Below are 25,447 nucleotides of genomic sequence, written 5' to 3'. Positions count from 1 at the left end.
GCCGCTCTCTATTTCTAAAAATGACCAGCACTCTACGTGGTAGATAAAAGAAGTGGCTCATGTGGCTCATTTCACAAAAATTTATATCGCCGTGGTTTTTATCTATATGCCATGGCTTTATTGAAATTCCACGATATAAAATGAATTAACACGAGTACACTCGATTGCGCACCAATAATTTCGTCATCCATTATTTTATTGCGTACATTCCGGATCTGATATCAGAAACACGTGCAGCAGAATCTATCGATCTCTTGTAATAAAGGAGTTAATTTCCTGTTCACCCTTGACTTTGCTGTTCATATAAGCTCCACAGTTCGTATTACAAAAATTAAATAAGAACAAAGCACACATTTACTTGTGAAATGTCATTTTTTTATTCGTCCACCATTTATACAACAGGACTCCAAAAATACCTGCGTTTTAAAATGCAGGGAAGTTTGGGAGTTGATCCAAGCATCTTTGTATGCAGCATTGTTCAAGTAGTGCCACTTGTTTGGGTACACTTAGCCCTCCAAAAGAGTTTTAATCGGGCAGTCTATATATTTGGGCAATGCTTAAGAGTTGGAGTTGGATAAGGAGTACCTGAGGACATTATCCTGAGTCGGTGTGACATTTCTTCATGTGGTTCTTCAAATTGTGACTCTGCGTGTACTGTTTACCACAATTGTCGCATTTGTATTTCATTTCCCCCGCGTGTCTCTCCTTATGACGTGCCAAGGCACCCGGTGTGGACAACACAGCATCACAAACATCGCACTTGTAACTCTTCTCCTTTGTGTGAGAATTCACGTGCTTCTCCAGGAAAGCTTTCGTCCTGAATGCTTTATCACAAACGGAACATTTGAATGGTCGTTCGCCTGAATGAATCATACGATGACTCTTCAGCGCAGCTAGAGATGAACATTTCCTACCACACACTTCGCAAGAGTATTTGTACTTCGTTTGTTTCAAATGCACAGTTTGGATATGTTGAGTTACGTAACATTTTGTGGAAAATTTTCTCCCGCATTTCTCACATGGGTATATTTTATCTATGTTATGACACTCCAAATGACGATTCAAATTTGCCACATTTATAAACTTTTTCCCACATAACTCACAGACATAATTTTTTTCACCATGGGTTTTTTTATGGATATTCAGTATCTGGGATGATTTGAATGCCTTTCCGCACACATCACAGTGAAAATTCCTCTCCGTTTCGTGTACAGTCATGTGGCCCTTCAAATACGTTTTTACAGAAAATGCTTTTCCACACTCATTGCATTTGAAACGATTCCCAAACTCGTGTTGATCCATGTGGTAACTGTATGTCCTCCATTGAAAGTACCTCTTGCCACACAAACTGCAATCATAGACACCTTTTCCCTGGAAATACAAGGAAAACGAATTGTTATATGCTAATGATTCATTAAAAAAAACACTATCATTTAATGCAGGAGTAATACCTCCCTCTGCCAATTTTTGATCACGAAAAAGAAACCCAACCAAGCTCAAGGCTCTTATGTGACAATATGGAGACATTAATGTCGAAATAACTACTACCTGTGCTCAGTCCTCAAATCCATTCAAATCATTATTCGGGTTGAATGTGTTTGTCAAAGATGAGAAAAAACGCACGAATTTCCTTTTGTCACCAGCCGTAGGGTCATCGAATCCGACCACAAGCTAAGCATTTGCACGCTCTTCCAAAAGTCCTTGCCACGGGACGAGGCCCAGGTGTAAGGAGTGCCCTTAGAATAAATTTAAGGATGTCATTCTCCCGCTTCATGACAGGACTATACTCTACCATAATTTACACGGACCGAATTTTGGGGGCGCCGCTAATACAAGTACATTAGGCCGGCCCTTATTTTTCAGAATTGCGAAAAGTTATGTTTTCCTGGTCTCATGATGATCCAAATGAGGTTTATATTCAATTGTTAAAATTTGGTTACTTTAAAATAACGGCAACCCGTGCCCCGAGGGCCCTAAGTACTAAGGACCCTAAATTGAGTTTTTTGGGGTTGAAAAAGTGCTATTTCTATGTAAAACGTAAAAGTAAAGCCCTTTAGGGCCAATTTTCTGTTTGTTTTGACCTATCTCTAAGCGTTTAGGAGATATCGTCCGTCGTAATGCAATCCCCCCCAGGGCGCCACCCCGCACCGCGGCACCGCTGAGGTACGGCCCGCACCACTTACTACAGACTTCCCCTTAACCCCCTCCCCTCCCTTGGCAAAGACTTTGCTCACACTGGCAAGATCTAGCCTCTGAAGAAATGTGCTTACCTTAGAAAGAATTTAATTGCCATAACAATACTTCAATCCAAGAGATCAATTTATTTTCACTCTGTCCATGAATTTCGGTACATTAACCAAAATAAAATACATTTTCATTGTGTTTCTAATTTTTCACTGACATCCCATATTTGGCAATTAAATTGCCTTTCCGCACGTAAGGGTTGTATTGCGATGAAAAGTCACATTTAGTAATAAATTTTGAAAGCCCTCTTCCTTCGACGTGACTGCCTAAAAATCTTGAATTACTTTCACTCCTCTCGCTGCACTATCATTTCCCACTTGTGGACCCCGAATAATTTGCAAATCGTTCTTGTATGTTCATCGCATTCTCGCATGTGCATATTAAAGAATGCGATGCATATTAACAATGCATTAAATAGCTTTCTCGAATTAACAGTGACAAAATTTGGTATAGATACCTTAGTCATGTCTTTATGTTTATAGAATGCCTACTTCGGTGGATCATATTTTCCCTTAAATGACCACATACGGCGTATCACGTTTTTATTTTCACACCTATAAATGGATCCGTCAAAGAATGACAGGCCTACCAACTCCTCACTCATGTACCACAAGTGGTTTGAAAACCTCTTTTGTGCTGCTTTCGCTATGTCCAGGCTAACACTTTCGTAATTAACAAGTCTTTTTAGGAACTTCGGGTCACTGTTGGAAGCTAATGCAGCACAAGGAGCGGAGAACCACAACTTTTCCTTTCATCATGAATATATTGAAATCTATTCCACCAATAACTGCATTTCGTTCTCCTCTTTATTTGCGTAAGAACTTTATTTCTTCAGCCCAAGCACATTTATCCGAGATATTTACTGCACTTTCCTCCTCGCGCGTCAAAAATTCAATGGTACCGCTCCTCGCAATTTCAAACGAATCATCAAGTTTTGTTACGAAATATTCTCTTCTCTTCATCTCCACTGTAGTTCGCGTCTCTTTATGTCGTTGCACGTTCATCCATTCTTTGCGTCATTTTTCTAGCTTTTCAATCGCTTTATTTTCCGTAATAACATGAATTCTAGTTTTTTTTACCATGGATGAGACGCATGTCTCACGGTTTTTCTCGCATTAAGTATTACAAATTTCGAACCCATTAGGTAATAGAAAAAACACACAGTACTTCTCCCACTGTCGGTAAATTTGAGCCGAGTATTTCTTCACTTTCTTTACCAACCAGTTCAATTCCTGGATTTAGTCTTGATTGCATGCCTTTCCTTGTTCGTCTATTCTTAAAATGAACGTCACGTTCTTGATAAAGTTCACAACTTTTCTCCTTACATCCTAAAAAACTTAGCACCTTCTACCCTTTGCACACTATACACAAGAACTATCTCTTCACAGTGATCTACATCCGTGAACTGACTACCTCGTTTCTTCTGCCTTGAATATTTCTATCTACTGATGTAGCCCTGGAAGCCCTGCTCTTTCCCTTCATTCCTTTATAATTCCTAGACACAATTGTATAACATGCTTATAATACATAAAGAGCACTTAGGAACAAAGACTGCTGGAATTATTCGCGGCCTTATGGCGGCAAAAAATCAAGGTTTACGGCGTCGGTACCCAGTACATAGGACGGCGTTGAAGAGTTAAAATTGACATTAATTTAACAACATTAATCATGACACAAGAGGAACGACCTATTCAATACTGTACCACTAGCATGTAAATCTTGTCATCAGGAGCAATGTCTTTGCCGAGGGAGGGGAGGGGGTTGAGGCATGGCCAACTTTAAACAGGCCGGAACATGGAATTTTGGCAACGCTGTGCCGGGGTCCTATCGTGTTTGATCGTGTTTGTTTGAGAGCATGCGACTTATGCGTGAAGAGTATCCGTGTAACCGAAGAAGCATTAAATCTCTTGTTAAAAAGGCAGAACTGGACTTCTTTTGTGGATATCATATTGACTAAAGGTACGTACAATAGTTTTAAGATAATTTTTGGGAGCTGAAGGAGGAAAATCACGATTATTACTTCAAAAGTGTCGCGGTCACATGCCGGCCGGCCATAAATGGTGGGGAATTGAGAGTGCAACAATACTGGTTTAAAAGGGGGAACAAGAATTATTTTTCTGTACTTTGTTTTGCCTTACGGTAAGTAAAATAGTTTAAAGATATTCTCAGTGAGTTGTGAGTGGATATTCAACAGTATTTCATCCAAAGCATAGCGTCTGTTGGCGGCCGGCCACGAAGTAACCTTGAGAGTACACAAATGAAACGAGGCGTATTTGTCGGGATATAAATGCTGCGTTGTTTTTACAATTTTATTATTCTCGGGTTAACAGTGATTGCTATATTTGGTGTGCCTTATGGATAACTATGTGTAGTTGTGTTTATAATAACGTCGTATATTATTGAACGACGAATGGCTTCTCGTTTACTCTGTTAATATATGTCTCCAGGTACTGATGTTATTCATATTTTCCAAACTTATCATGAATGCACTGCTTTTTTTCTGTGATCAGCGAAACTATCTTTATTAATGCAACTTTCCATTGTTTTCATTAAAGGGGCCCAAGCGTTGTTGTGTGCATATTGCAGAAGCAACTACCTATCCACCAAAAACAAGGGGTATGTGACTGTGTTCCAGTTCACCAAAGATGAACGCAGTAGACAGAAGTGGCTGAAGAATATCCCTCGGAAGGATTGGAATCTTTCTTCAAGCGCAACAGTTTGCGTCAAGCATTTTGCTGAGCGGGATATCCTACACCGAATAACTTACATGAATAAGAACGGTGGAGTGAAAAGTTACGAGTTAGATCGCCTAAAGTTGTCCCCTGGTGCTACTCCCACAGTGTTTCAGGCCCTCTCCTCTTCTTAAAACTTCTTATTGTGATCAGTGAACCATGAAAATCTGTGAACATAAGTAGATGAGTTGTACTTCTAAGAAATGAAATCAGGAAATATTGTATGAATCAGTGGAACATGAAAAGACTGCTGATGAAATGACAATATATATCTTTATTTCCGAAAGACATGCTAATTTGACATCTGGCCGCCTTCTAATACTGAAGGTACATTGGAAAATCAATTGCTACTAAGTGATATGGAATATATAAGTGGTATTTTGAACTAATTCATCTTTCCCTTCCAGGTAAAACTTCTTGTTGTGATCAGTGATCTATGAAAACCTGTGAACATAAGTAGATAAGATCTTGGAAATGAGATCAACAAATATTTTATGAATCAGTGGAACATGAAAGAACATTGATGAAATGCCAATATTTGTTCTCGTATCGATAAGGGTACCTTAATTGATATTTATCTGCCGTACTATACTCTAGGTATGTTGAAAATCCAAGGGTACTGAGTGATATCATATATGCGTGGTATTTTTGAACTAATCCATCTTTGTATTGCAGGTAAAACTCCTTATTGTGATCAGTGAAGCATGAAAATCTGTGGAAATAATTAAATATGAATTATTTCTTGGAGATGAAATGAACGAATATTGTATGAATTAGTGAGAACATGAAAGAACTACCGAGGAAATGACGATACAAGTTCTCATATTGGAAAGACTTAGTAAATTGACGTCTAGCCGCCTTCCAATACAGTAAGTATATTGGAAAATCCATGAGTGCTGAGTGAAATTATGTATATATGTGGTATTTAGAACAACATAATAATTTTCTCTGCAGCTAAAACTTCCTTTAGAGTGAACTTTGAAAATTTGGTCTTATAATCAATTATTAAGAACCTGGTGTGGCTACCATTATCGAGATTAATTCAATAATTTCCTTTCGTTTGTAAAATTTTATTTGATTTTAATCAGTATTGAGTTATACGGTAGTATAATGTTATTTGTTGAGACATTTCTCCAATTCGGAAGTCATTATTATTTCATTATACTGGTCTTGGTGTTTAGAAATATTAGATTGACAATATATTTATCTTCCTTATGGCTTCATATTTTTTACACATTTTTGTCTAATACATAGAATGTTAAGACTAGTTTTTTTTGTTATATCACATAAAGTTTTCTAATTAGCCCTTACATTTGTACTAATCATGTTTTTTTCATCAAATGTTTCCATCAGATAATGTGGTGCCTGTGAAACTGATAGCTGTTGCTGGTGACGGTTCATCGGTGAACTTCAAATGGCACGATCTATGGAGGTTGTTTCCGGCTGAAATTGAAATTAAGAACCTGTGGCAGCTTTTATTTATTCCACTTTCTGGAGTAATATTTATGCTTTGATGGCCATGCCTTGTGACATTGTGAGGTTGTTTGACCTCTTCAATATGAAATGTTTACCGGAAAATTTATATATCTGATTTTTATTTTAAATAAATGTTGTTAAACGTCATACATTTTTTTCTCTCCTGAAATACCGTGGCGAAAGGTGCTATAAAATAACGCATTACTTTTTAACATGTTAATTTATTAGGTTATTCAGGGAGGTGAAATGATGTTTATTTTAAAGCCGCTCTTTATTTCTAAGTCAATAAATTTTATAGGGTGCTATTCTATATAAACAACCAATGGGTTAAGCGGTAATCTAAGCGGTATTTCCTTCTTGGTCTGAATTTCTGGGTCGTCGATCGCGGTACTTAAATATATTTCCGTGCATAATCTCGTATCCCTTGCCTTGTTATTAGTTCTCACGATTACTTTTAATAAACAGCTGTTATAATACGAAATACAACCACTCGAATAACTCAACCCTACCGTAGTTTTTATCTTAACTTTAGGGAGGGTGAACGGATGTCCATCCGTATTTACATCACACAACGTCAACAGCTGAGAGGCCGATCCACCGGACCCCAGGCAGTAGGACCCCTGACGTCACGTAAAGCGCTGTCGCCAAATTGCATGTTCCGGCCTGTATTAGAGTTGGCCATGGTTGAGGGGAAGTCTGTAGTAAGTGGTGCGGGCCGTACCTCAGCGGTGCCGCGGTGCGGGGTGGCGCCCTGGGGGGGATTGCATTACGACGGACGATATCTCCTAAACGCTTAGAGATAGGTCAAAACAAACAGAAAATCGGCCCTAAAGGGCTTTACTTTTACGTTTTACATAGAAATAGCACTTTTTCAACCCCAAAAAACTCAATTTAGGGTCCTTAGTACTTAGGGCCCTCGGGGCACGGGTTGCCGTTATTTTAAAGTAACCAAATTTTAACAATTGAATACGAACCTCATTTGGATCATTTTGAGACTAGGAAAACAACTTTTCTCAAATCTGAAAAATAAGGGCCGGCCTAATGTACATGGTACGTGTGGAATTTTGAATGTAACCTCCGAAGATCGTCAACTTATTGCAAATCCTGTGTTCACGGAGGAAGAGAGAATGAGGGATAGAACGCTTGTATATTGCTGTTTGAGGAAGGCTTTTAAGTGAACGGAGATTTGAAATCGTGGCTGGCAGAAAGGTGTATGTCTACGTCCAAAGAACGTGATATTAGTACTGGTATTCGTATAGTTACTAGGAGTAGTAATTCGAACCAGTCTTTTCTGTTGACATTTTTGGACTACACCAGAAAAGGATGTATGGACTAATGAACGCATGGTGTCACAATCAGTCCAAATTTTCAATTTTTGATTGTCTTAGATTCTAAATTATTCCCATGTATTTGGAATCCAATATTGCAATTCAATGACAATTATTTTCTGCGTTAATTGCTTACGAAATAGAAGGCTTAATTCTAATTAAGTCCTAGCGTTTCAATTTACCGAATAAACGGCTCACGACACACTGTCCGTGGCCCCGGGACATGGAGACCCATGGCCATGCATGTAAAACGGAAGCTGAAGCGCCTCTAGGGAGAGAAAAGGCAACTCCTCTCCCAACTTCGCCCTAGACAGCTCCTAGGAGAAATTTGATATTCATGATAAATTTGATACGGGTCGCCGGAACAAGGATCGCACTCGGAGTTGACGTGTAAAACCTACGGGGAGAGGCTGCAACTCCACGAAGCATTTAAATGCGTTGATAAAATAGGAATCACAATGCGACGCGACGGTCTTTTAGGATCTTTGCACCTTTTGTAAAATTGGCGGCGATAATATATTCATTACGTAAGCCGGCATTATGTCAATACACGTCCTCAATAGTAGCTTAAGTATTGCATTTTGGCTGATTATGATATTTTGACGAAATGAGTCTGCGTGCGTAATGAAGATATCATCGCTCGCACCTGTCGAAACAGATGGGGAGAAACGAGTGTCCATCGACAAATGGTGAGGATTCTCCTCTGATGTATACGCGAAACGTACTTACTAACATTAACATTAATAAATTATTAATAACATGCAACAATAAATGAAGGCTCTCTTGCTTGAAAGTCACAATTGGATGCGAAAAAGAATGGTTAAAAAACACGGCTAGAAATAATTTTTTATTAACAGCCATGAAAAGAAGCTATAAATTATAATACGATGAAAAAAAATCCTGGAGAGCCCTAACCAACGTTTAAAAAATTAGGTAAGTCAAGGAAAAACATTAAGAAGCACTTCAAGAGGACTAAGACCCCTTCTAACTCCTCAGATGTGTTGCTATCATAATATTAATGTACGAAACAACTGATCATTTTTATGCTAGTTAAACGATTCCCTAATACGCCCCAAATGGTTTGCAACCATTCACGTATAACCTTACATATTTACTGTAAATTTTCTGGTAAAAGTGACTCCACGTTAAGCCTATAGAATCATCTGAAATAAAAATGGAATAAAACGAAAGTTCTGGCATAAATTTATTGTCTATTTGTAATACATTTATTATAAAAGTTCTCTTTACGGCCCAACGGCTTTTGAAAACATTATTGAGCAAAAAAAAAACAGAAATAACAGGTCCACTGGGAATTAGTAAAATTCGGAGTGGGTAAATGGCGGCATCTGCAAATCTGCATCTGCAGATTCTGCATCCATCGTGTAAAAAAGAGTTTTCACATATCTCTTTTTTTCTATTGTAGCGTATTGACCAGTATTGAAAATAAAGAACTTAAAATCAAACTCTTGTATTTGTCCCTCTGCCTTCTGTTTATGCTTAATATGTTTCTCCAGTCTGGAAATAAACATGTTGAACAGGAATTCAGCATTTAGTGGACATTAACTGCTGCGGTGGTCGCCAACTTCGAAAGAAGCTACAACAATATTCACGCTTGGAATTCACGGAAATCCGGGCTCCGTGCCGATGCGCCAAGTATAATGGACGACTTCGATGTTTGTTACATTGTATAAAAGAAATGTATAACTTTGAGGATACCAAAACATTTCCTTTGTGTTCAGGGGCGGATCCAGGATTTCTTTTGGGGGGCACAAGTAAGGCCGTATCCAAGATTTTGTTCTGGGGGGGGCCGCAAGGATACCGCGTAATACAAAACGAACGCAATGATAATGGGACCGTATTAAAAATCTTACATATTTTTTAAGGGTGTGGGGGGGGGGGCACATGCCCCCAAAACCCCTCCCCCTGGATCAGCCTATGTCTGCGTTTGCTTCCTACGTAGTAGGAGAAAATCAGGCCCATTAACGTCCACCCATTGCTGAATAGTATTGAAATTATTAATTGACCACGATTCAAACAAGGGAATCGTTCAAATCGCCTCATTTATGAAGAAGATCTGAGGTTTTCCCGGCGTATGATGTTGTTGAAGTTTATTCGGGATTGCCACCGGATAAGGTTCTCCATCTCTGCCGACGTTTCGATGGCCGAGTCGTCCATCGTCATCAGTGCATGCCTCATTTATGTTCTTGCTTTCCAACGATATATGAAAAAGAGCAAAATACAGTATGGCGGATTGGAAAACTCGATTTCTTTTTTCAAATCCATCTGGCCCTATGAAAAAAAGAAGTTGTGGGACCGATCAAAAATAAGGCCTGCAATTTTTGAGGCCTCTACGTGAACCCCTGACCCTCGCTCAAATGCAATGTAAGGGGGAAGGGCCAAAATTTGTAAAAAATAAAATATTTTATGGTCATTTCCTATGGATTAACTTTTAGACAATTTTAAGGTCCGAGAAACTGATGAATCATGATGTCATGAAGAACCCTCAAGAAATATTTTTAGAACCGAGAACGCAGGAAAGGAGCCTACGGTCCATGGAAATAGGCCTCTCGAGCGGCTATAAAGCTGTGCGAATTTAGGATATGCGCTTTTATTCCGGTATTGCCCGACAGCTGTGACTGACAATAATTGTATTCTGGGTGATGGCCGCTGTCGTTCCCTCCCAACTTGCCTATCACACGCCCCAAATGCATTAAAATAACAACAAATTTTGTAACTTTTGCTAATCCTCCGACGGGGGAGGCAAACCCCCAAAAGTGGGACCCTGTTTATTTAACTAACAACACGCATTCCCCTCTGAACTTGGATTGATTAGTCTTATTGCCTTTTTTCATCAGGCAACAGTATAGTCATTCATTCCATCAAAATGGAGCTCTTTGCTGACACACTTTGATACCTCTCTTTTCGTATTTACAGTAATTAGCATCTTCTTTTGTCTAAGTAAGTAATTCTGGTACACTACCTTGGATGTATCTTACGAAGTTATTATTTTTGCGTCAGCGAAAGATGCTGGGACGATTATTGCTTGTTTCTTGCATATACCTCTATCAGTGGCGGATCTATGGGAGGGTATAAGGGGGCTATAGCCCCTCCCTTGGGTATCCCATTCACAGTACATAGAGTGGATATTTTTCCGACACCCACAACTGCTGAAATATTTAACCCCACTTAGCCCCCCTCTTCCCCTATCCTGGATCCGCCACTGACCTCTATCGCAGTTGGCGGACGCATTTTCACCGCAGAAGTTTCAGTTTGAGTTTTTAGACCGTAATGTTAATTTCATGAGGAACGTAGAGATAGTAATCGCGTGATTTCTCGTCAGTTTAATTTCCTTCGCATGAATGGATGAAGAAAATTTTTGATACTATATTCCCATACAAGAATTGACGATGTTGAATCAACGCTATCCGACGATTTCCTTTTTTTTCCTCGATTGCCGAGTTCCTTTAGGATTCAATCCAGCAGCCATCGTCTTTACTTTCGTCCGCTTGTCTCTCAAAATACTTCTTCATTAGAGCGAACCTTGTGCTCATTCTTGCACTTACGCGCAAAAATATCGCATTATTTCTAGTGCTCCTTTACAGGTGTTTGAGTTTTTAACTTCAATAATACCCTACTAAAGGCCCATTTGCATTTTCCGTAGGTTTTAGTACTTTCCGAGGTAGCGTTAAATCCATTTATTCAGATACGTTATGGAAGAGAAGTGCGTCGCCATAGTTTGCACGCCTATAAAGCCACTCAAGAGGCCTATTCATGGACCGTAGCACAGTGGGCGGAAATCGGAAAAAAAGCCGGACAAAATTCCAAAATGGCTTTTTTTGTTATAAACTTGAAACTTTGCGATTATACTAAAAAATTATTGAAATTTATAGATATATACTTCATTTGAAATAGATCCCACCCGTTACTGAGATACAGAGGCTCAAAGGTGAACAAATTTCCATAAAAACGCCCGTCTTCAATTTTCTCTGAAAATCTTCCGAAGTAAGGTGAAGTTATGGGTGGATTCTTGCGGAGGTGGTTATGCAGTTATCTTTGAAATAAACCTCCTACGTCTTCACCATAGACCATTTGAGAATCAATGTCTTGAAGCAAAACATAAAAACGGTGAATGCCGAGCGCTAAAACCCAAAAAGCTTCAACAACCTTACAGCGTCGCGGCTAATCCAACTCCCGACGCGCGGAGACGAACCCTGTCGCGCGATCGAAAAATCGATGTAATTTCCGGCGATGCAAACTTAATTCAAAGATAACTGCATAACCACCTCAAGAAATCTTCAAATAATGCTCTCATATAAGTTACTACGCGTGACTTTGCCGAAAACCCATTTCAAACTCTACCTCAATGTAAAATTTTGTCGAAAAAGTGTCCGCCATTTTGTAGCTGCACGGTAACAATTTATCGATGGTATTCTTTAAGATTACGGAATATTAAAGAAAAAATCCTATGCCAACAGATTATGTGTTTTTTTAATCCGCAGGAATCCACCCATAACTTCACCATCTACTTACTTTGGAAGATTTTCAGAGAAAATTGAAGACGGGCGTTTTTATGGAAATTTGCTCACGTTTGCGCCTCTGTATCTCAGTAACGGGTGGGAAATATGTCAAATGAAGTACATATCCATAAATTTCAATCGCTTTTGAGTATAATTTCAAAGTTTCAAGTTTATAGCTCAAAAACGCCATTTTGTGATTTTTTTGTCCGGCTTTTTCTGATTTCCGCCCACTGTGCGTAGGCTCCTTTCCTGTGTTCTCCGATCGAAAAATATGTCATCACGTCTCTAAAAGTTGGTTACATCGATTTGTTTAACGCCGACAAAAAGGGACGAGTCGTCTCACTACGCATCCTTTTTTACCTACTAGTATCTTCCGATTTATATTATCAAAGATGAACGCCCTCCTGGCAGCACACGCGGGATGAATTTTGCTGTATCCGAGGCGTGGGAGAAGCGAACGGGGAGGGGACGGGATCGGCCTGCCCCTATTGTATCCGCGACGCTGCGTGGGCGTTGGAATATTTTCTTCGCAGACTCAAATAAGAAATTTTGTGGCCCAATGGTGTAAAATACGTTAAAAAGCCCATTTTTGCCCTAAAAGTGCAGTAACTCGTCCAAATCTATAGGGAATGACCATAATATATTATATTTTTTTACTTTTGACCCTCCCCCCTGAATTGCATTTGATGTACGGTCAGGGGTTCACCTAGAGGTGTAAAAAATTTCAGGCCTTATTTTTGATCGGCCCCACAACTGTTTTTCATTAATCCAGATGGATTTTAATAAAAAAATCGATTTTTCCAATCCGCCCTACTACTTATACAAGTGATAATAAATTCACAGTTGACGGCGTCAACACGACCTGCTACAGCCGACAGAAGAAGCTCTCATTTTGCTCGTTTCACAACACTTTATATCGCCGTGGTTTTTATTTATATGCAATGGCTTTAGTGAAATTCCACGATATAAAATGAATTAACACGAGTCCACTCGTTTACGCACCAATAATTTCCGCATCCATTATTTTATTGCGTACATTCCGGATCTGATTTCAGGAACACGTGCAACCGAATATACCAATCCCTTGTAATAAAGGAGTTACTTTCCAGTTCATCCTTGACTTCGCTGTGCGAATATCCTCCACAGTTCGTATTACAAAAATTAAACAAGAACAAAGCACACATATGCTTGTGAAATGCCTTTTTTTACTCGTCCACCATTTATACAACAGGATTCTAAAAATACCTGCGTTATAAATTATCCTGAGTCGGTGTGACATTTCTTCATGTGGTTCTTCAAATTGTGACTCTGCGTGTACTGTTTACCACAATTGTCGCATTTGTATTTCATTTCCCCCGTGTGTCTTGCTTTATGACGTGCTAAGCTAGTCATTGTGGACAACACAGCATCACAGACATCGCACTTGTAACTCTTCTCCTTTGTGTGAGAATTCACATGCTTCTCCAGGATAGCTTTCGTCCTGAATGCTTTATCACAAACGGAACATTTGAATGGTCGTTCGCCTGAATGAATCATACGATGACTCTTCAGCGCAGCTGGTGTTTCACATTTCCTACCACATACTTCGCAAGAGTATTTGTACTTCGTTTGTTTCAAATGAACATCCTTTAGATGTTTTTGAACATACCGCACACTCGTAAAACGTTTCCCACACATTTCACATGGATATTTTTTCTCCCCATCATGATTGGACAAATGAAAATTCAATTTTGTTACAGTTAAAAACTTTCTACCACAAATATCACAGACATAATTTTTTTCACCATGGGTTTTTTTATGCAAATACAGTATCTGGGATGATTTGAATGCCTTTCCGCAAACATCACAGTGAAAATTCCTCTCCGTTTCATGCACAGTCATGTGACTTCTTAAATACTTTTTTACATTAAATGCTTTTCCACATATATCGCATTTGTAGCGATTCCCATACTCGTGTTGATCCATGTGGCAATGGAATGCCATCAACTGTAAGTATCTCTTGCCACATAAGCTGCAATCATAAACATCACGTCCCTGAAAATACAAGGAAAAAGAATTGTTATATGCTAAAGGTTCTTTAAAAAAAACTACTATTTAAAACAGAAGTAATACCTCCCTCTGCCAATTTTTGATCACGAAAAAGAAACCAAAGCAAGCTCAAGGCTCTTATGTGACAATATGGAGACATTAATGTCGAAATAACTACTACCTGTGCTCAGTCCTCAAATCCATTCAAATCATTATTCGGGTTGAATTTGTTTGTCAAAGATGAGAAAAAAACGCATGCATTTCCTTTTGCCACGAGCCGGAGCGTCATCGAATCCGACCACAAGCTAAGCATTTGCACACTCTTTCAAATGTCTTACCACAGGGGGAGGCCCTGGTGTAATAAGTGCCCCAGGAATAAATTAGAATAAATTTTAAGGTTTTCATTTACTAGCTTATTCATATTGCTGAAATCTACCATAGTGTAACTCAACCGCTATTGCTCACTTTACAAAGTCTCTCTTTACGGTAAAGTGAGACTTTACCTAAAGTTCGTTTCAAAGTCGTCCCAAGGATCTCACTTTATAAAGTGACACTTTAGCAAGTCAAGTTTCGATAAAGCTATGTGTAGACGTCGAATGTACGTAGATTCGATGATCCATTTCTCACTGAGAGTCCCCCACCTGTTCACTGGCTGTGGTCCAACAAGTCAGGTACACATAATGCGGCTTTCATAACAGGGAGAGAACAGACTAGTCACACTAGTCCATACTCACACAAAAGGAACAGACAAGGCGTTCTAATTTACAATCTACGAACAGTCGCCTCACTGTTGACAATCGGACAAGGATCAGGGAGCCAACAGCCTACAGAACAGACAACGAACAGGCATTATTGTTACAGAAATCGACAGGGCTATTGCCTTGTCTACACTACACACTTAACTTAAGTGACTTCACTTAAATATAATCTTAAATGTGGTGCGGTAGCTACACTTGAGCTTTAAGTCGACTTCAGCACCGTGATTGCCTATATCGGGAAACAGTTATGTTGACAGATGAAGGTCTAGAAGAGCAATTAGTGATTCTTTGATCCAAAGCGACTGTTATTTGAAATAAACTTCCAAACTCCGTGAATTAATCATTTTGGATTCAGAAGGTTAAAAGGAAAGACCGATTTCAGTTCCTGAGGGAACGCTATATGGCGAGAGGCGATGGAGTCAGAGGAATTTAGAATTACTGAGCGTGACTTCGTGGAATGACATATTCATAACGTAAACAAAAACACTTATTGCTAGTCAAATTCCACTGCTTTATTAAAACCATTGATGTTAAATTTCAACCATTAATTCCTCCCACGTCCAATGAAATCGCCACATCTTATCTCCCTCGGCATCCCTAGGACTAACATTAAAGCCCTATGCAATAGTTTCAATAACAGTGTGCGGGAAGTTACTGAGTGCATTCGTTTACGTTATTTTCGATTATGACACCATGGAAAATAAACTGTTTTACCGGATCCTCTGCCGTCGTCTCATTGTCAGTCTTAAAATTCCTTAAAACGTTTCTAAGTTTTATAAATCGAGTTTCGCCGTGAGCAACAGGCATAGCAATTAGTTTTCACGGAAATAAAACCAACAATTATATGAGAAACACTACAAAATAAATTAGTCGAATTAATATCCCCAACACTAGAAATTAACTAACGAAATAGAACGCTCAATAACCACATCATACAATACAGCACAACTTAGAACATAATCAACGGGATGATGTGAGATGGGTATTATGTGCGATTTACAACACATGAAGAGCTTCAACCGTGCGGAAACAGTTGCCTACGCAATTTAAGTTGGGTTCTAAGATGACTTAAGTGGAGGTGTACTTAAATGAAGCTGGTGACACCTACACTACCAACTTAAATACAGAGCCAACTTAAGTAGTCACTTAAGTTACTAGTGTAGACCCGGCATATGGGCCTTAGCACAATGTAACAGTAGCGCAGCGAGGGGGGTTTGAGAGGATGAACCCCCCCACAGCTAAGAGAATTTTTTTCTAAGTTTAAACCATTTTACTTAATTGGATTAGTATTGCTTATAGAATAGTGTTAAGATTGATCAAATATCCCTAAGAAATTCTTAAACTCAAACTTACTCGGTGTAACTTTGTGGTTACCACGTTTCTTTTATGATTGCTTTCTACGTATAAAAAAAGGTTTGATCGATTTTCCGTCACCCCTACCCTAATTACTATAAACATTACCAATTTACCACGATTCAAACAAGGGAATCCATCAAGTCGTCTCATTTATGATCTTGTTTTCTAACAATGTATGAAAAACGAGAGCTATACAGTTTGATATTAAATTCACAGTTGGCCGGGAAAACATGAACTGCTAAAGCCGATTTTATCGGAAGTTTAAGATATCATTTTAAAAATAAAATTGTCTCACAAAATTTTTGTTTGAGCGTATTAATTTTCTACAGTGGAATATATCATGAAACCGGACCCGGAACCACTACCTTATTGATGACCATTTCTGTTGATTTGATGACCATTTGGTTAAAATGATGTCATACGAAGACAGATTCAGGTGAAAAATCGTATGAAGTGACAATTCATTTTTTTTAACTTAAATCCGAAATACGATTAAAACAAGGGAATCAATCCTATCACTGCATTCACGAATTTGTTTGCTGACGACACATGAAAAATGACTAGCACTCTACATCGTAGATAGAAGAAGTTCCCATTTGGCTCATTTCACAAAACTATGATACACCGAGGTTTTTTTTATATGCCATGGCTTTATTGTAATTCGACGATTTAAAATGAATTAACACGAGTACACTCGTTTACGCACCAATAATTTCCCCATCCATTATTTTATTGCGTACATTCCGGGTCTAATTTCAAGAACATGTGGAACCGAATCTACCAATCTCTTGTAATAAAGGAGTTAATTTCAAGCTCACCCCTGACTTCGCTGTGCGAATATGCTCCACAGTTCGTATTACAAAAATTAAATAAGAACAAAGCACACATTTTCTAATGAAATACCATTTTTTTATTCGTCTACCATTTATACAACAGGACACCAAAAAAACCTGCGTTATAAATTATCCTGAGTCGGTGTGACATTTCTTCAGATGGTTCTTCAAATTGTGACTCTGCGTGTACTGTTTTCCACAAATGTCGCATTTGTATTTCATTTCCCCCGCGTGTCTCTCCTTATGACGTGCTAGGCTAGTCACTGTGGACAACACAGCATCACAAACATCGCACTTGTAACTCTTCTCCTTTGTGTGAGAATTCACATGCTTCTCCAGGATAGCTTTCGTCCTGAATGCTTTATCACAAACGGAACATTTGAATGGTCGTTCGCCTGAATGAATCATACGATGACTCTTAAGCGCAGCTGGAGATGAACATTTCCTACCACACACTTCGCAAGAGTAATTGTTCTTACTTTGTTTCAAATGCACAGTTTGGATATGTTGAGTTACGTAATATTTTGTGGAAAATTTTTTCCCGCATTTCTCACATGGGTATATTTTATCTCTGTTATGGCACTCCAAATGACGATTCAAATTTGCCACAGTCATAAACTTTTTCCCACATATATCACAGACATAATTTTTTTCACCATGAGTTTTTTTGTGATGATACAAAATATCATATGATTTAAATGCCTTTCCGCACACATCACAGTGAAAATTCCTCTCCGTTTCATGTACAGCCATGTGGACTATCAAATACTCCTTTCTATGGAATGCTTTTCCACACTCATTGCATTTGAAGCGATTCCCAAACTTGTGTTGATCCATGTGGTACCTGTATGTCCTCCATTGAAAGTACCTCTTTCCACACAAACTGCAATCATAAACACCTTTTCCCTGCAAATACAAGGAAAAAGAATAGTTACATGCTTAGGATGCATTAAAAAATACTTTCACTTAAAACTGAAGTAATATCTCGCTCTGGCAATTTTTGAACGATTTCAAGCAACTGCCATTTTAACGCTGCATGCTCCACGTATGAAGTAGTAAGGGAACGGGCATCCGACCCAGAAGGTCATTTGACTGTATTATACGCCACTTTACGTTCATTTAAACCCTCCACATCTTCGTGGGGTACCCAACATCGTTTTATCCAATCAGTGCTCGTTCCGAAAACTCATATCCTTTCCCTGAAATGGTTTGTATGCGTTAATCTCGTTAATTACCATTATTAACAATGATTTAATCCATCTAGCTCAATACTTAATAATAAAACGTTACTGTACTTTTCCACACGATTTAATTAATACGACCGGTTTCGTCGCAGAGGCGACATCATCAGGTACAGAAACCGTTATAATAACAGTTATTTTGTCGGTCGTATTAATTAAATCGTGTGGAAAAGTACAATAACGTTTTATTATTAAGAATGGATTTTCACAAAGTAAAGCCAGAAATAATCAAGTTTAGCTCAATACTTGTCTTGGTCCACGCATATGACAAGTTCATAGCTTCGACGCGTGACTTGAAGGGAAAGTTCTATTCGAAAATCCACTAGTTAAACCTGATGAAATATATTTTTGAAATGCGTATACATCGAAGCGACGACTAATGCATTCCGTCATCATGGAACGAATATCGTGAGCGAATCGACCTTATGTCCCGAATCCCGTTCACTTTCAACCAGACAAACGCGGTATTGCTGGCCAGTGAAAGAAATCGCATTGTACATCTGCCAAGTCCTCAGCTTGCACACCTGCAACGTCGACTTCACCCACAGCCATTTCGCATACAACTCACTCCTGAATGCATGATGGAGCTCTAAATATATTTCCTAGTAACCATACAAGCAATTCTAGTGATTGAAAGGAATCATTACTCACTTGCTACCAAAACAACGATGCTCTTTTTAACCTTGTTTCAATTCCTTATATAAAGGCTTGCATGCGTGTTTTTTCCTCACTTAGTAGTTCATTTCGATCAGTCTCCGCATCCAGTTATCGGGAATTGTGTTTAAATTTCTTTCACGGAGGGTTTTTTCTGCTAGTTTTCTACCAACCTCTGAGAAAGACATAAGTATTCTGAATAGAACCCCACTTTTTTATTTCTCCCCTTATTTTAAAAATAAGTGTTCATCGTTGGACTAGGTTTTAAATTTAATTTTTTTTTCAATTTCAGTTTTCATTATATCATCCCAAAACCTTGTCCTCATTACAAGAAATTCAACTCGATTTAAAATTTGGCGCATTTATACCACCTCTAATGAATTACAACAGGCTATATCTAATATTCACGAGCGCATTGCATTTAACAATGATATCGTAGATAATATGGAAATCTTTAGTTTATTGAATGATAATTTAGATCAACTAAACAGGACATATTTTTGTATATATAGTGAAAATTTCTATAGCTTGGACGAAGATTTGCCGAATGAGAATACAAACGAACATAGACGTCATATAACAATGCATGTAGGAAGAGATAAAAGATATGAATAAAACTTTCTCTTCAAGCCAAACGTCGAAGCTGTTTGACTTGTGTCATGCGTCGACAATGATAGGTAATGCGATAAATAGATTAAATAATTGTTAATAATAGTAATTAACGAGATTAACGCATACACATTATTTCAGGGAAGGGATACGGGTTCTCGAAACGAGAACTGATTCGATAAAAGTATGGAGGCGGTGAGGGTTACTACCCGAAGATTAGGAGGGTTTAAATTAACAAAAAGTGACTTATTATACAATCAATTTTCATTAACGTAAAATGACGTATTATACAATCAAATTCGCGGTACGACGCCCATAAAGTCACCATCATTTCACGGGTCTTTGTACCCGCTCTGATGAACAAAAAATCAATTTAATAGTGTATTTTTTAGACCATACCCTGTAGACTCCAAATACGAGATTCACAAATTCCCATGTTTAAAGAGAGTTTATGTGCGTCTTACGGTACAACAACTCCTTAACAGTTCGCTGTTGGAGCTGAGGGCGTGTGAATATCCGCGTGACCCTTCTTAACGAATGTCCTCTAAAAATGCTCCGTACCACGAGAAATAATTTGTCTTGGGGCTCAGTACAGCAGTCATACTAAGACGAAAACTCCGCCGACTCGAAAGGGTTAGGGAGGAATGGAGTAAATGCAAAACAGAACTACTAGACGCATATTTAGACGACATTTCTAAGGACTTCTGGTCTAACGTAAGGGAGGTAGGGGAGAATAGCTCTACAGTCTCTTCACCCTTAAATGTAGTAGGCGATTGAGCGACGAGCGATCGAGATGAAGCTGATCACTTAAATTACTTTTTTCAAAGCGCCTTCATTATAATTTCACGACGAATATATCAACACATCTACCTCGACTCACTGTACTTCCTTTTCTAGCAAAATATTGGAAAATATTATTTTCCGTTCGATAATGGGTCATCCAGACAGCCAGTATCTGTTAAAAAAAAAGAACAGCACGTTCGTAGAAAATGGAGGTGTTGTGAAATTGAACTCATTCTTTACGGGATCTTCAATCGAAGTTTATGCAAAATTCACTAATTAAATTTGGAGAATATGTTTCTCAGACGACGTGTAACACATTCCACGTTTACCGACGCACAATGACGTGATCACGAGAAGAAACTAAAAGAAATAGACTGCAAAACAGAGAGAATTAATACGTAATTCTTCACTCGTACTATTAAGTATATCAACGGTATCTCAGATTATAGAATTATTGGCGTCATCGCTAGGATGACTCACTGCATGTTTTTTTTTATTCCATAGCTCTAAACTTGATTGGATTCGCTGCTGGAATCACTAACGATTGGCAAGTTATCTCTTTGCATATGGTGAGCGTGCGGCGGTCCTCTTGCATGCTGCATGGTGAAGATTCATCATCCCCAGCCAAACACCATGAAATTACATATGTGTAGATGGAGAACTTACAACAGGTTTGTTGTAAGTTAGTTTTGGATCCTGCTGGCTTATGTATTCCTTTATTCCTGTTTCAGATATTTTCCTATGCCTTCTCATCATGGCTGCAACAGCAGTTGGCATATTTATCCTTCGCATTAATGTGGAAGCATAACCCAAATCCCAGTTCAGAGCAGGATTTTCAAGTCTTGATCGTCGAGTTCTTTGGGCCCGAAACGGCTGTCCTCTCCCACTCCACACGTTGATGGTTGCCAAGTCAAAAGGTGACTTTTACCGTTCAATGGAATATATTCCCCATACTCATCGTAGAAAGGCGATCAAGAAAGGGCCGTATATCTGGTACGTTCAAGAAGATGCTCCGAGAAGATTATTATCGTACCGAACGTAGCGCCCATGAACCGTGGCTCCGGAACACTACCGCCTGTAGCGAATGTGGAATTCCTTGAACCGCACCCCAAATGCCCGTGTTATCGAGCAACTCTCAAAAGAAAAAAAGGTGGACGTCATGCGATCGGATAATAATGTCTGCTTTTTTGAATATTTTTTTCACAGCCATTCACGGCAAATCAAATTATTACGATTAAGAATTAATTTCGGAGAAATTATTATCGCCGCCAGTTTACAATGCCATACTGGGTGAAATATATTACAAATTTTCATACGGTATTTGTCACATGTTGATAATAAAGGAAGCGCAGTGATTGCAGAAGCAAAGACGGAGTCTTGCTAACGTCAATGAAAAAATATTTCCACTGTTTCGCGTTTGCTCATGCAGTTTCGTCAAAGCGACCCATTAGAATGTTGAAAGTTAGCAGGTGTCAACCGCCGTAGCCTTCGCCGAAACTCAAAAAATGTTCGGCCGCTGCACTGGTCGTGGCAAGGGGGCGACATACCCATAAGGATAATGCGTATAGGTTTTGATACATCAGTGCCATCTATGCCAGTGGTCCAATGCTGCCGCGAAGTTTGAATGCACATCTCGGCGCGTGTTTCAATTTTTTTACGCGTCACGATAGAGCGTGCTATTCAGGCCTCATAATGATACTGCAATTGCGAGAAACTTAAAAGCAGCGAATGTAGGAAAATCTTCCTGAAGAACTTCCCCAGGTTACTGAAGCAGTAACCATAATACAAGATTAATGTACAAAGTCAACTGGCGATCTGGTGGTTGGTAAGAATAATGATCTCGGAAACTTACTTCAGTGGACATTAGTATTTATTGATACAATAACTGGCAAAAGAAATACAACAATAACAATTTCAATATGACATACTAGAGATGAAATCTGAGGAAGTTAACCATTCTACAAGCACATGAGATGCACAAGCAACAAATATCAATGACAACATGAGACGAGCAGCCTTTGCGTAATAGGAGAAAGATTCCATTACTTAAGTAAACACTCCACGCTCCACAGACAAAGAGGGTGACCCAATTTTCCTTGAGGTAGATGTATCTTGCAATAGCTCTGGTACAGGGAAAATAATGCTAATCCTGAAACCATAGACCATAACAATACTTCACTAGAAATAAGCATGCAAGTTTGGATATCATTTCATGGAAGATAATTATTTAATTATGAAAGGAGGACATTATTTCGTAGGAAGTTGTTCATGATGAGTACCCATTAAGATATACAACATATCTTGGATGAGGAGTCTTAAAATGAAAGGTTCTTATAAGTTAATATCCATCACTTATACGAAAGAAAGTATTCCAAAAGTAGAAAACGAGAAAAGTGAAGAATATTTTATACCAATGTGGTAGAAATTAAGTTCTTACTTCAAAATGAAAGAGATTAAAGTTTTAAGAAATGTAAACATCGTAGAACACTTAATGAATAATGCTCAATTAATGACAATTAAACAGTTGAAAGGACAGAGTTGAAATAGCAAATTACATACATAACCAACAAAATGATTAGCATTAAACAAACGAAAGCATAGCACTAGCGATTAACGAGTAGTTTGAACACTAGAAAAACTGCTAGTACAATGAAAAACATATTGAAATATAAGGAATACAAGACACCATAAAATTTTGAAAACATGAGAAAAGGTTAGCTAATCACAGGCTGAAATCAAAATGGAATAATGAAGGAAACAGAATTACTCACATTTTCATCACCAAATACATTTCATACCCACGCAATTTAGCAATAACCAAGATCATTGAGACTCGTATCCTTCATCGAGCACATTCCAAAATCGTAAGGGACACTGTGAGCAATAAAAAAAAGTCTGCAGTTAACACTAATGACTATCAATAAGCCTCAATATCACGTTTGTTTACATCGAGATTCAATATGGCAGCCCCCAGTTCATTACTGCTCAGAAAAACAGGCTACACCAGCGCCTCTATGTTGGGTAGGCCGTTGGACCACTGGGGCTCCGGAAAAATCGAATCGAAAGAGGTTTTCTATACGATATATCGCAGTTCTGTCGGCCCCTTGGTCGTGGTGCCACCAGTCATGGCGCACTCTAGTGCAAGGTGATGGAAACTGCTTTGTCACCTTGGGCGCACCGAGTACCAATTGCCATTTAACCGCGCACTGCGGCTGCTCAGATGTGTGGCGGCATTAAATGCGGTCTGATGACATCGTGAAATTGCAACAAGGACAAGGAGATTGAACATATAAAGGAGTTGGTAGAAGAAAAAGGTTTTTAGGTTTGCCTCCCCCTTCGGAGGACTAGCAAAAGTTATAAAATCTGCGATTTTCGATTTCTTTGTGAAAGAAATAGTAGAAACACCAAATTCAGAAGGAATTGGATATGATAGTACCAAGTGAATCCCCACAAATGGAGCCATCATTCTTCTGCTACAAGCATAATGCCAACATCCCTTGAAGTGTGGGTTAATTCTTCTGCGACATAAAAATTGGGAGGGCATCCAGGGGCCAAAATTTTAAGATCTGAACCTTCAAGAATGACGCACCAAGATGGTGTGGAGCTGGAGCCTTTTCCATCATAATTGTCTCCCCAAATAGACTTGAATACGCTGAGCACTGATTTCGGAAATTATCTATGAGTTATTTATAGGAATTCATTCCGAAAATTAGGAAAAAGCTGCGGGAAAAGTGGCCTATTCCCGCTGGCTTACAACGGCCAATGGCCTGCTGAGATTCAACGTGTCCACCAGAAATCCAAACGCCAATTTAATACATATGATAACTTCCATTATAGATTTTAGTACGCCCGTTTGGTTTTTCGTAAAGATTGTGCTGTGAATTTGCGGAGGCTCGCCAACTGGTTGAGAACCCTGCTGGAAGGGTTGAAAGCAGTTATATATTCGGTTATTCCAAGCAACGGATTAGTCGGCCACCCTGACTATGCACTACTTGCTATTTAACAGCTGAAGAGCGCGAGGATGTGGTACGGGGTGGACGGAAAAATATTAGAGGCACGCAAGAACATGCGTTTAGCGATCAATCCGAAATCTTTTCTAATTTCTTGATTTTAATATCTACGTGAAAGACTACCCGTTGGTGATATAACGGGGAAAGACCACGGTACCTCCGGTTACATCTGACCTTAGCACTGTGGAACATAAAAATTCGTTTGAGAAACGTTCTTCTTCGAAGATAAAAATTCCTTCTATTATAGATGCGGTCGAACGATTCGTGAAAGAAGTTACCCAAACTTCGTTGACATCAGGGAAAGACGAGGAACACCACTTACATAAGAAATACAGACTGGAAAGCAGGTAATTGAGTAATTCTTTCGTGATTTTCCTTCCTCGTACGATACTGAAACATCAACCATTAGTAAGACTTAAACATAAGAAAGACGCAAATTTTGGTGCATTTAGGGCGCAGGAGAGGTGAGCGGGGAGGGGACGCGAGCGGCCATCACCCAAAATCCATTAAGTCACAGCTGTCGGACAACACAAGGCTAGGAGCGCATAATCTAAGTTCGCACACACCACTGTAGAGTCCTATTCATGGACCGTAATCTCTTTTCCTGCGTTCTAAAGATCTAAAAATATGTCATCACTTCCCCAAAAGTTGGTAGCATCGTTTTTTTTTAACGCCGTCAAGGCGCCAAATAAGGGACAAGTCGTCTCTCTACGCATCCCTTTTTCCCTTCCGTCATCTTCCTATTTATGTTACCAAAGATAAATGCCCTCCTGGCAGCACATTATTGAAGTTTACAGTGGAGGTATTGTGGTTATTACCCCGTATTTTTCGTGTCATAGTTATTTCTCGATACGTCGAAGCGTAGCTTCAAGTACTCT

The 25,447-nt window shown here is 39.0% G+C and overlaps 1 protein-coding gene and 1 long non-coding RNA gene across 3 annotated transcripts in view; one reads left to right on the top strand and one right to left on the bottom strand.

Moving 5' to 3' along the window:
• Positions 1-353: 353 nt before the first annotated feature.
• Positions 354-25,447, bottom strand: part of LOC124155400 (zinc finger protein 37-like) — a 159,662-nt gene continuing 134,568 nt past the window's right edge. The window contains exon 14 of one of the 2 annotated variants that reach the window (XM_046529183.1): positions 354-1,371. In XM_046529183.1, coding sequence (XP_046385139.1) covers positions 595-1,371 — 777 coding nt within the window. In that variant the 3' untranslated portion in view covers positions 354-594. Of the gene's footprint in view, positions 1,372-17,326; positions 18,179-25,447 lie in introns of those variants that run through there. The other variant, XM_046529184.1, reaches the window with a different exon arrangement.
• LOC124155402 lies at positions 5,510-6,431 on the top strand. The gene is made up of 3 exons (XR_006864182.1): positions 5,510-5,573; positions 5,652-5,845; positions 6,330-6,431. It is a non-coding gene; the product is annotated as an uncharacterized LOC124155402 (long non-coding RNA).

The sequence above is a fragment of the Ischnura elegans genome, chromosome 3, assembly GCF_921293095.1.
Source record: "Ischnura elegans chromosome 3, ioIscEleg1.1, whole genome shotgun sequence".
In the NCBI taxonomy this organism is placed as follows: Eukaryota; Metazoa; Arthropoda; class Insecta; order Odonata; family Coenagrionidae; genus Ischnura; species Ischnura elegans.
Note: the sequence above shows the minus strand (reverse complement) of the source record. Positions and strands in the feature narration are given on the sequence as shown.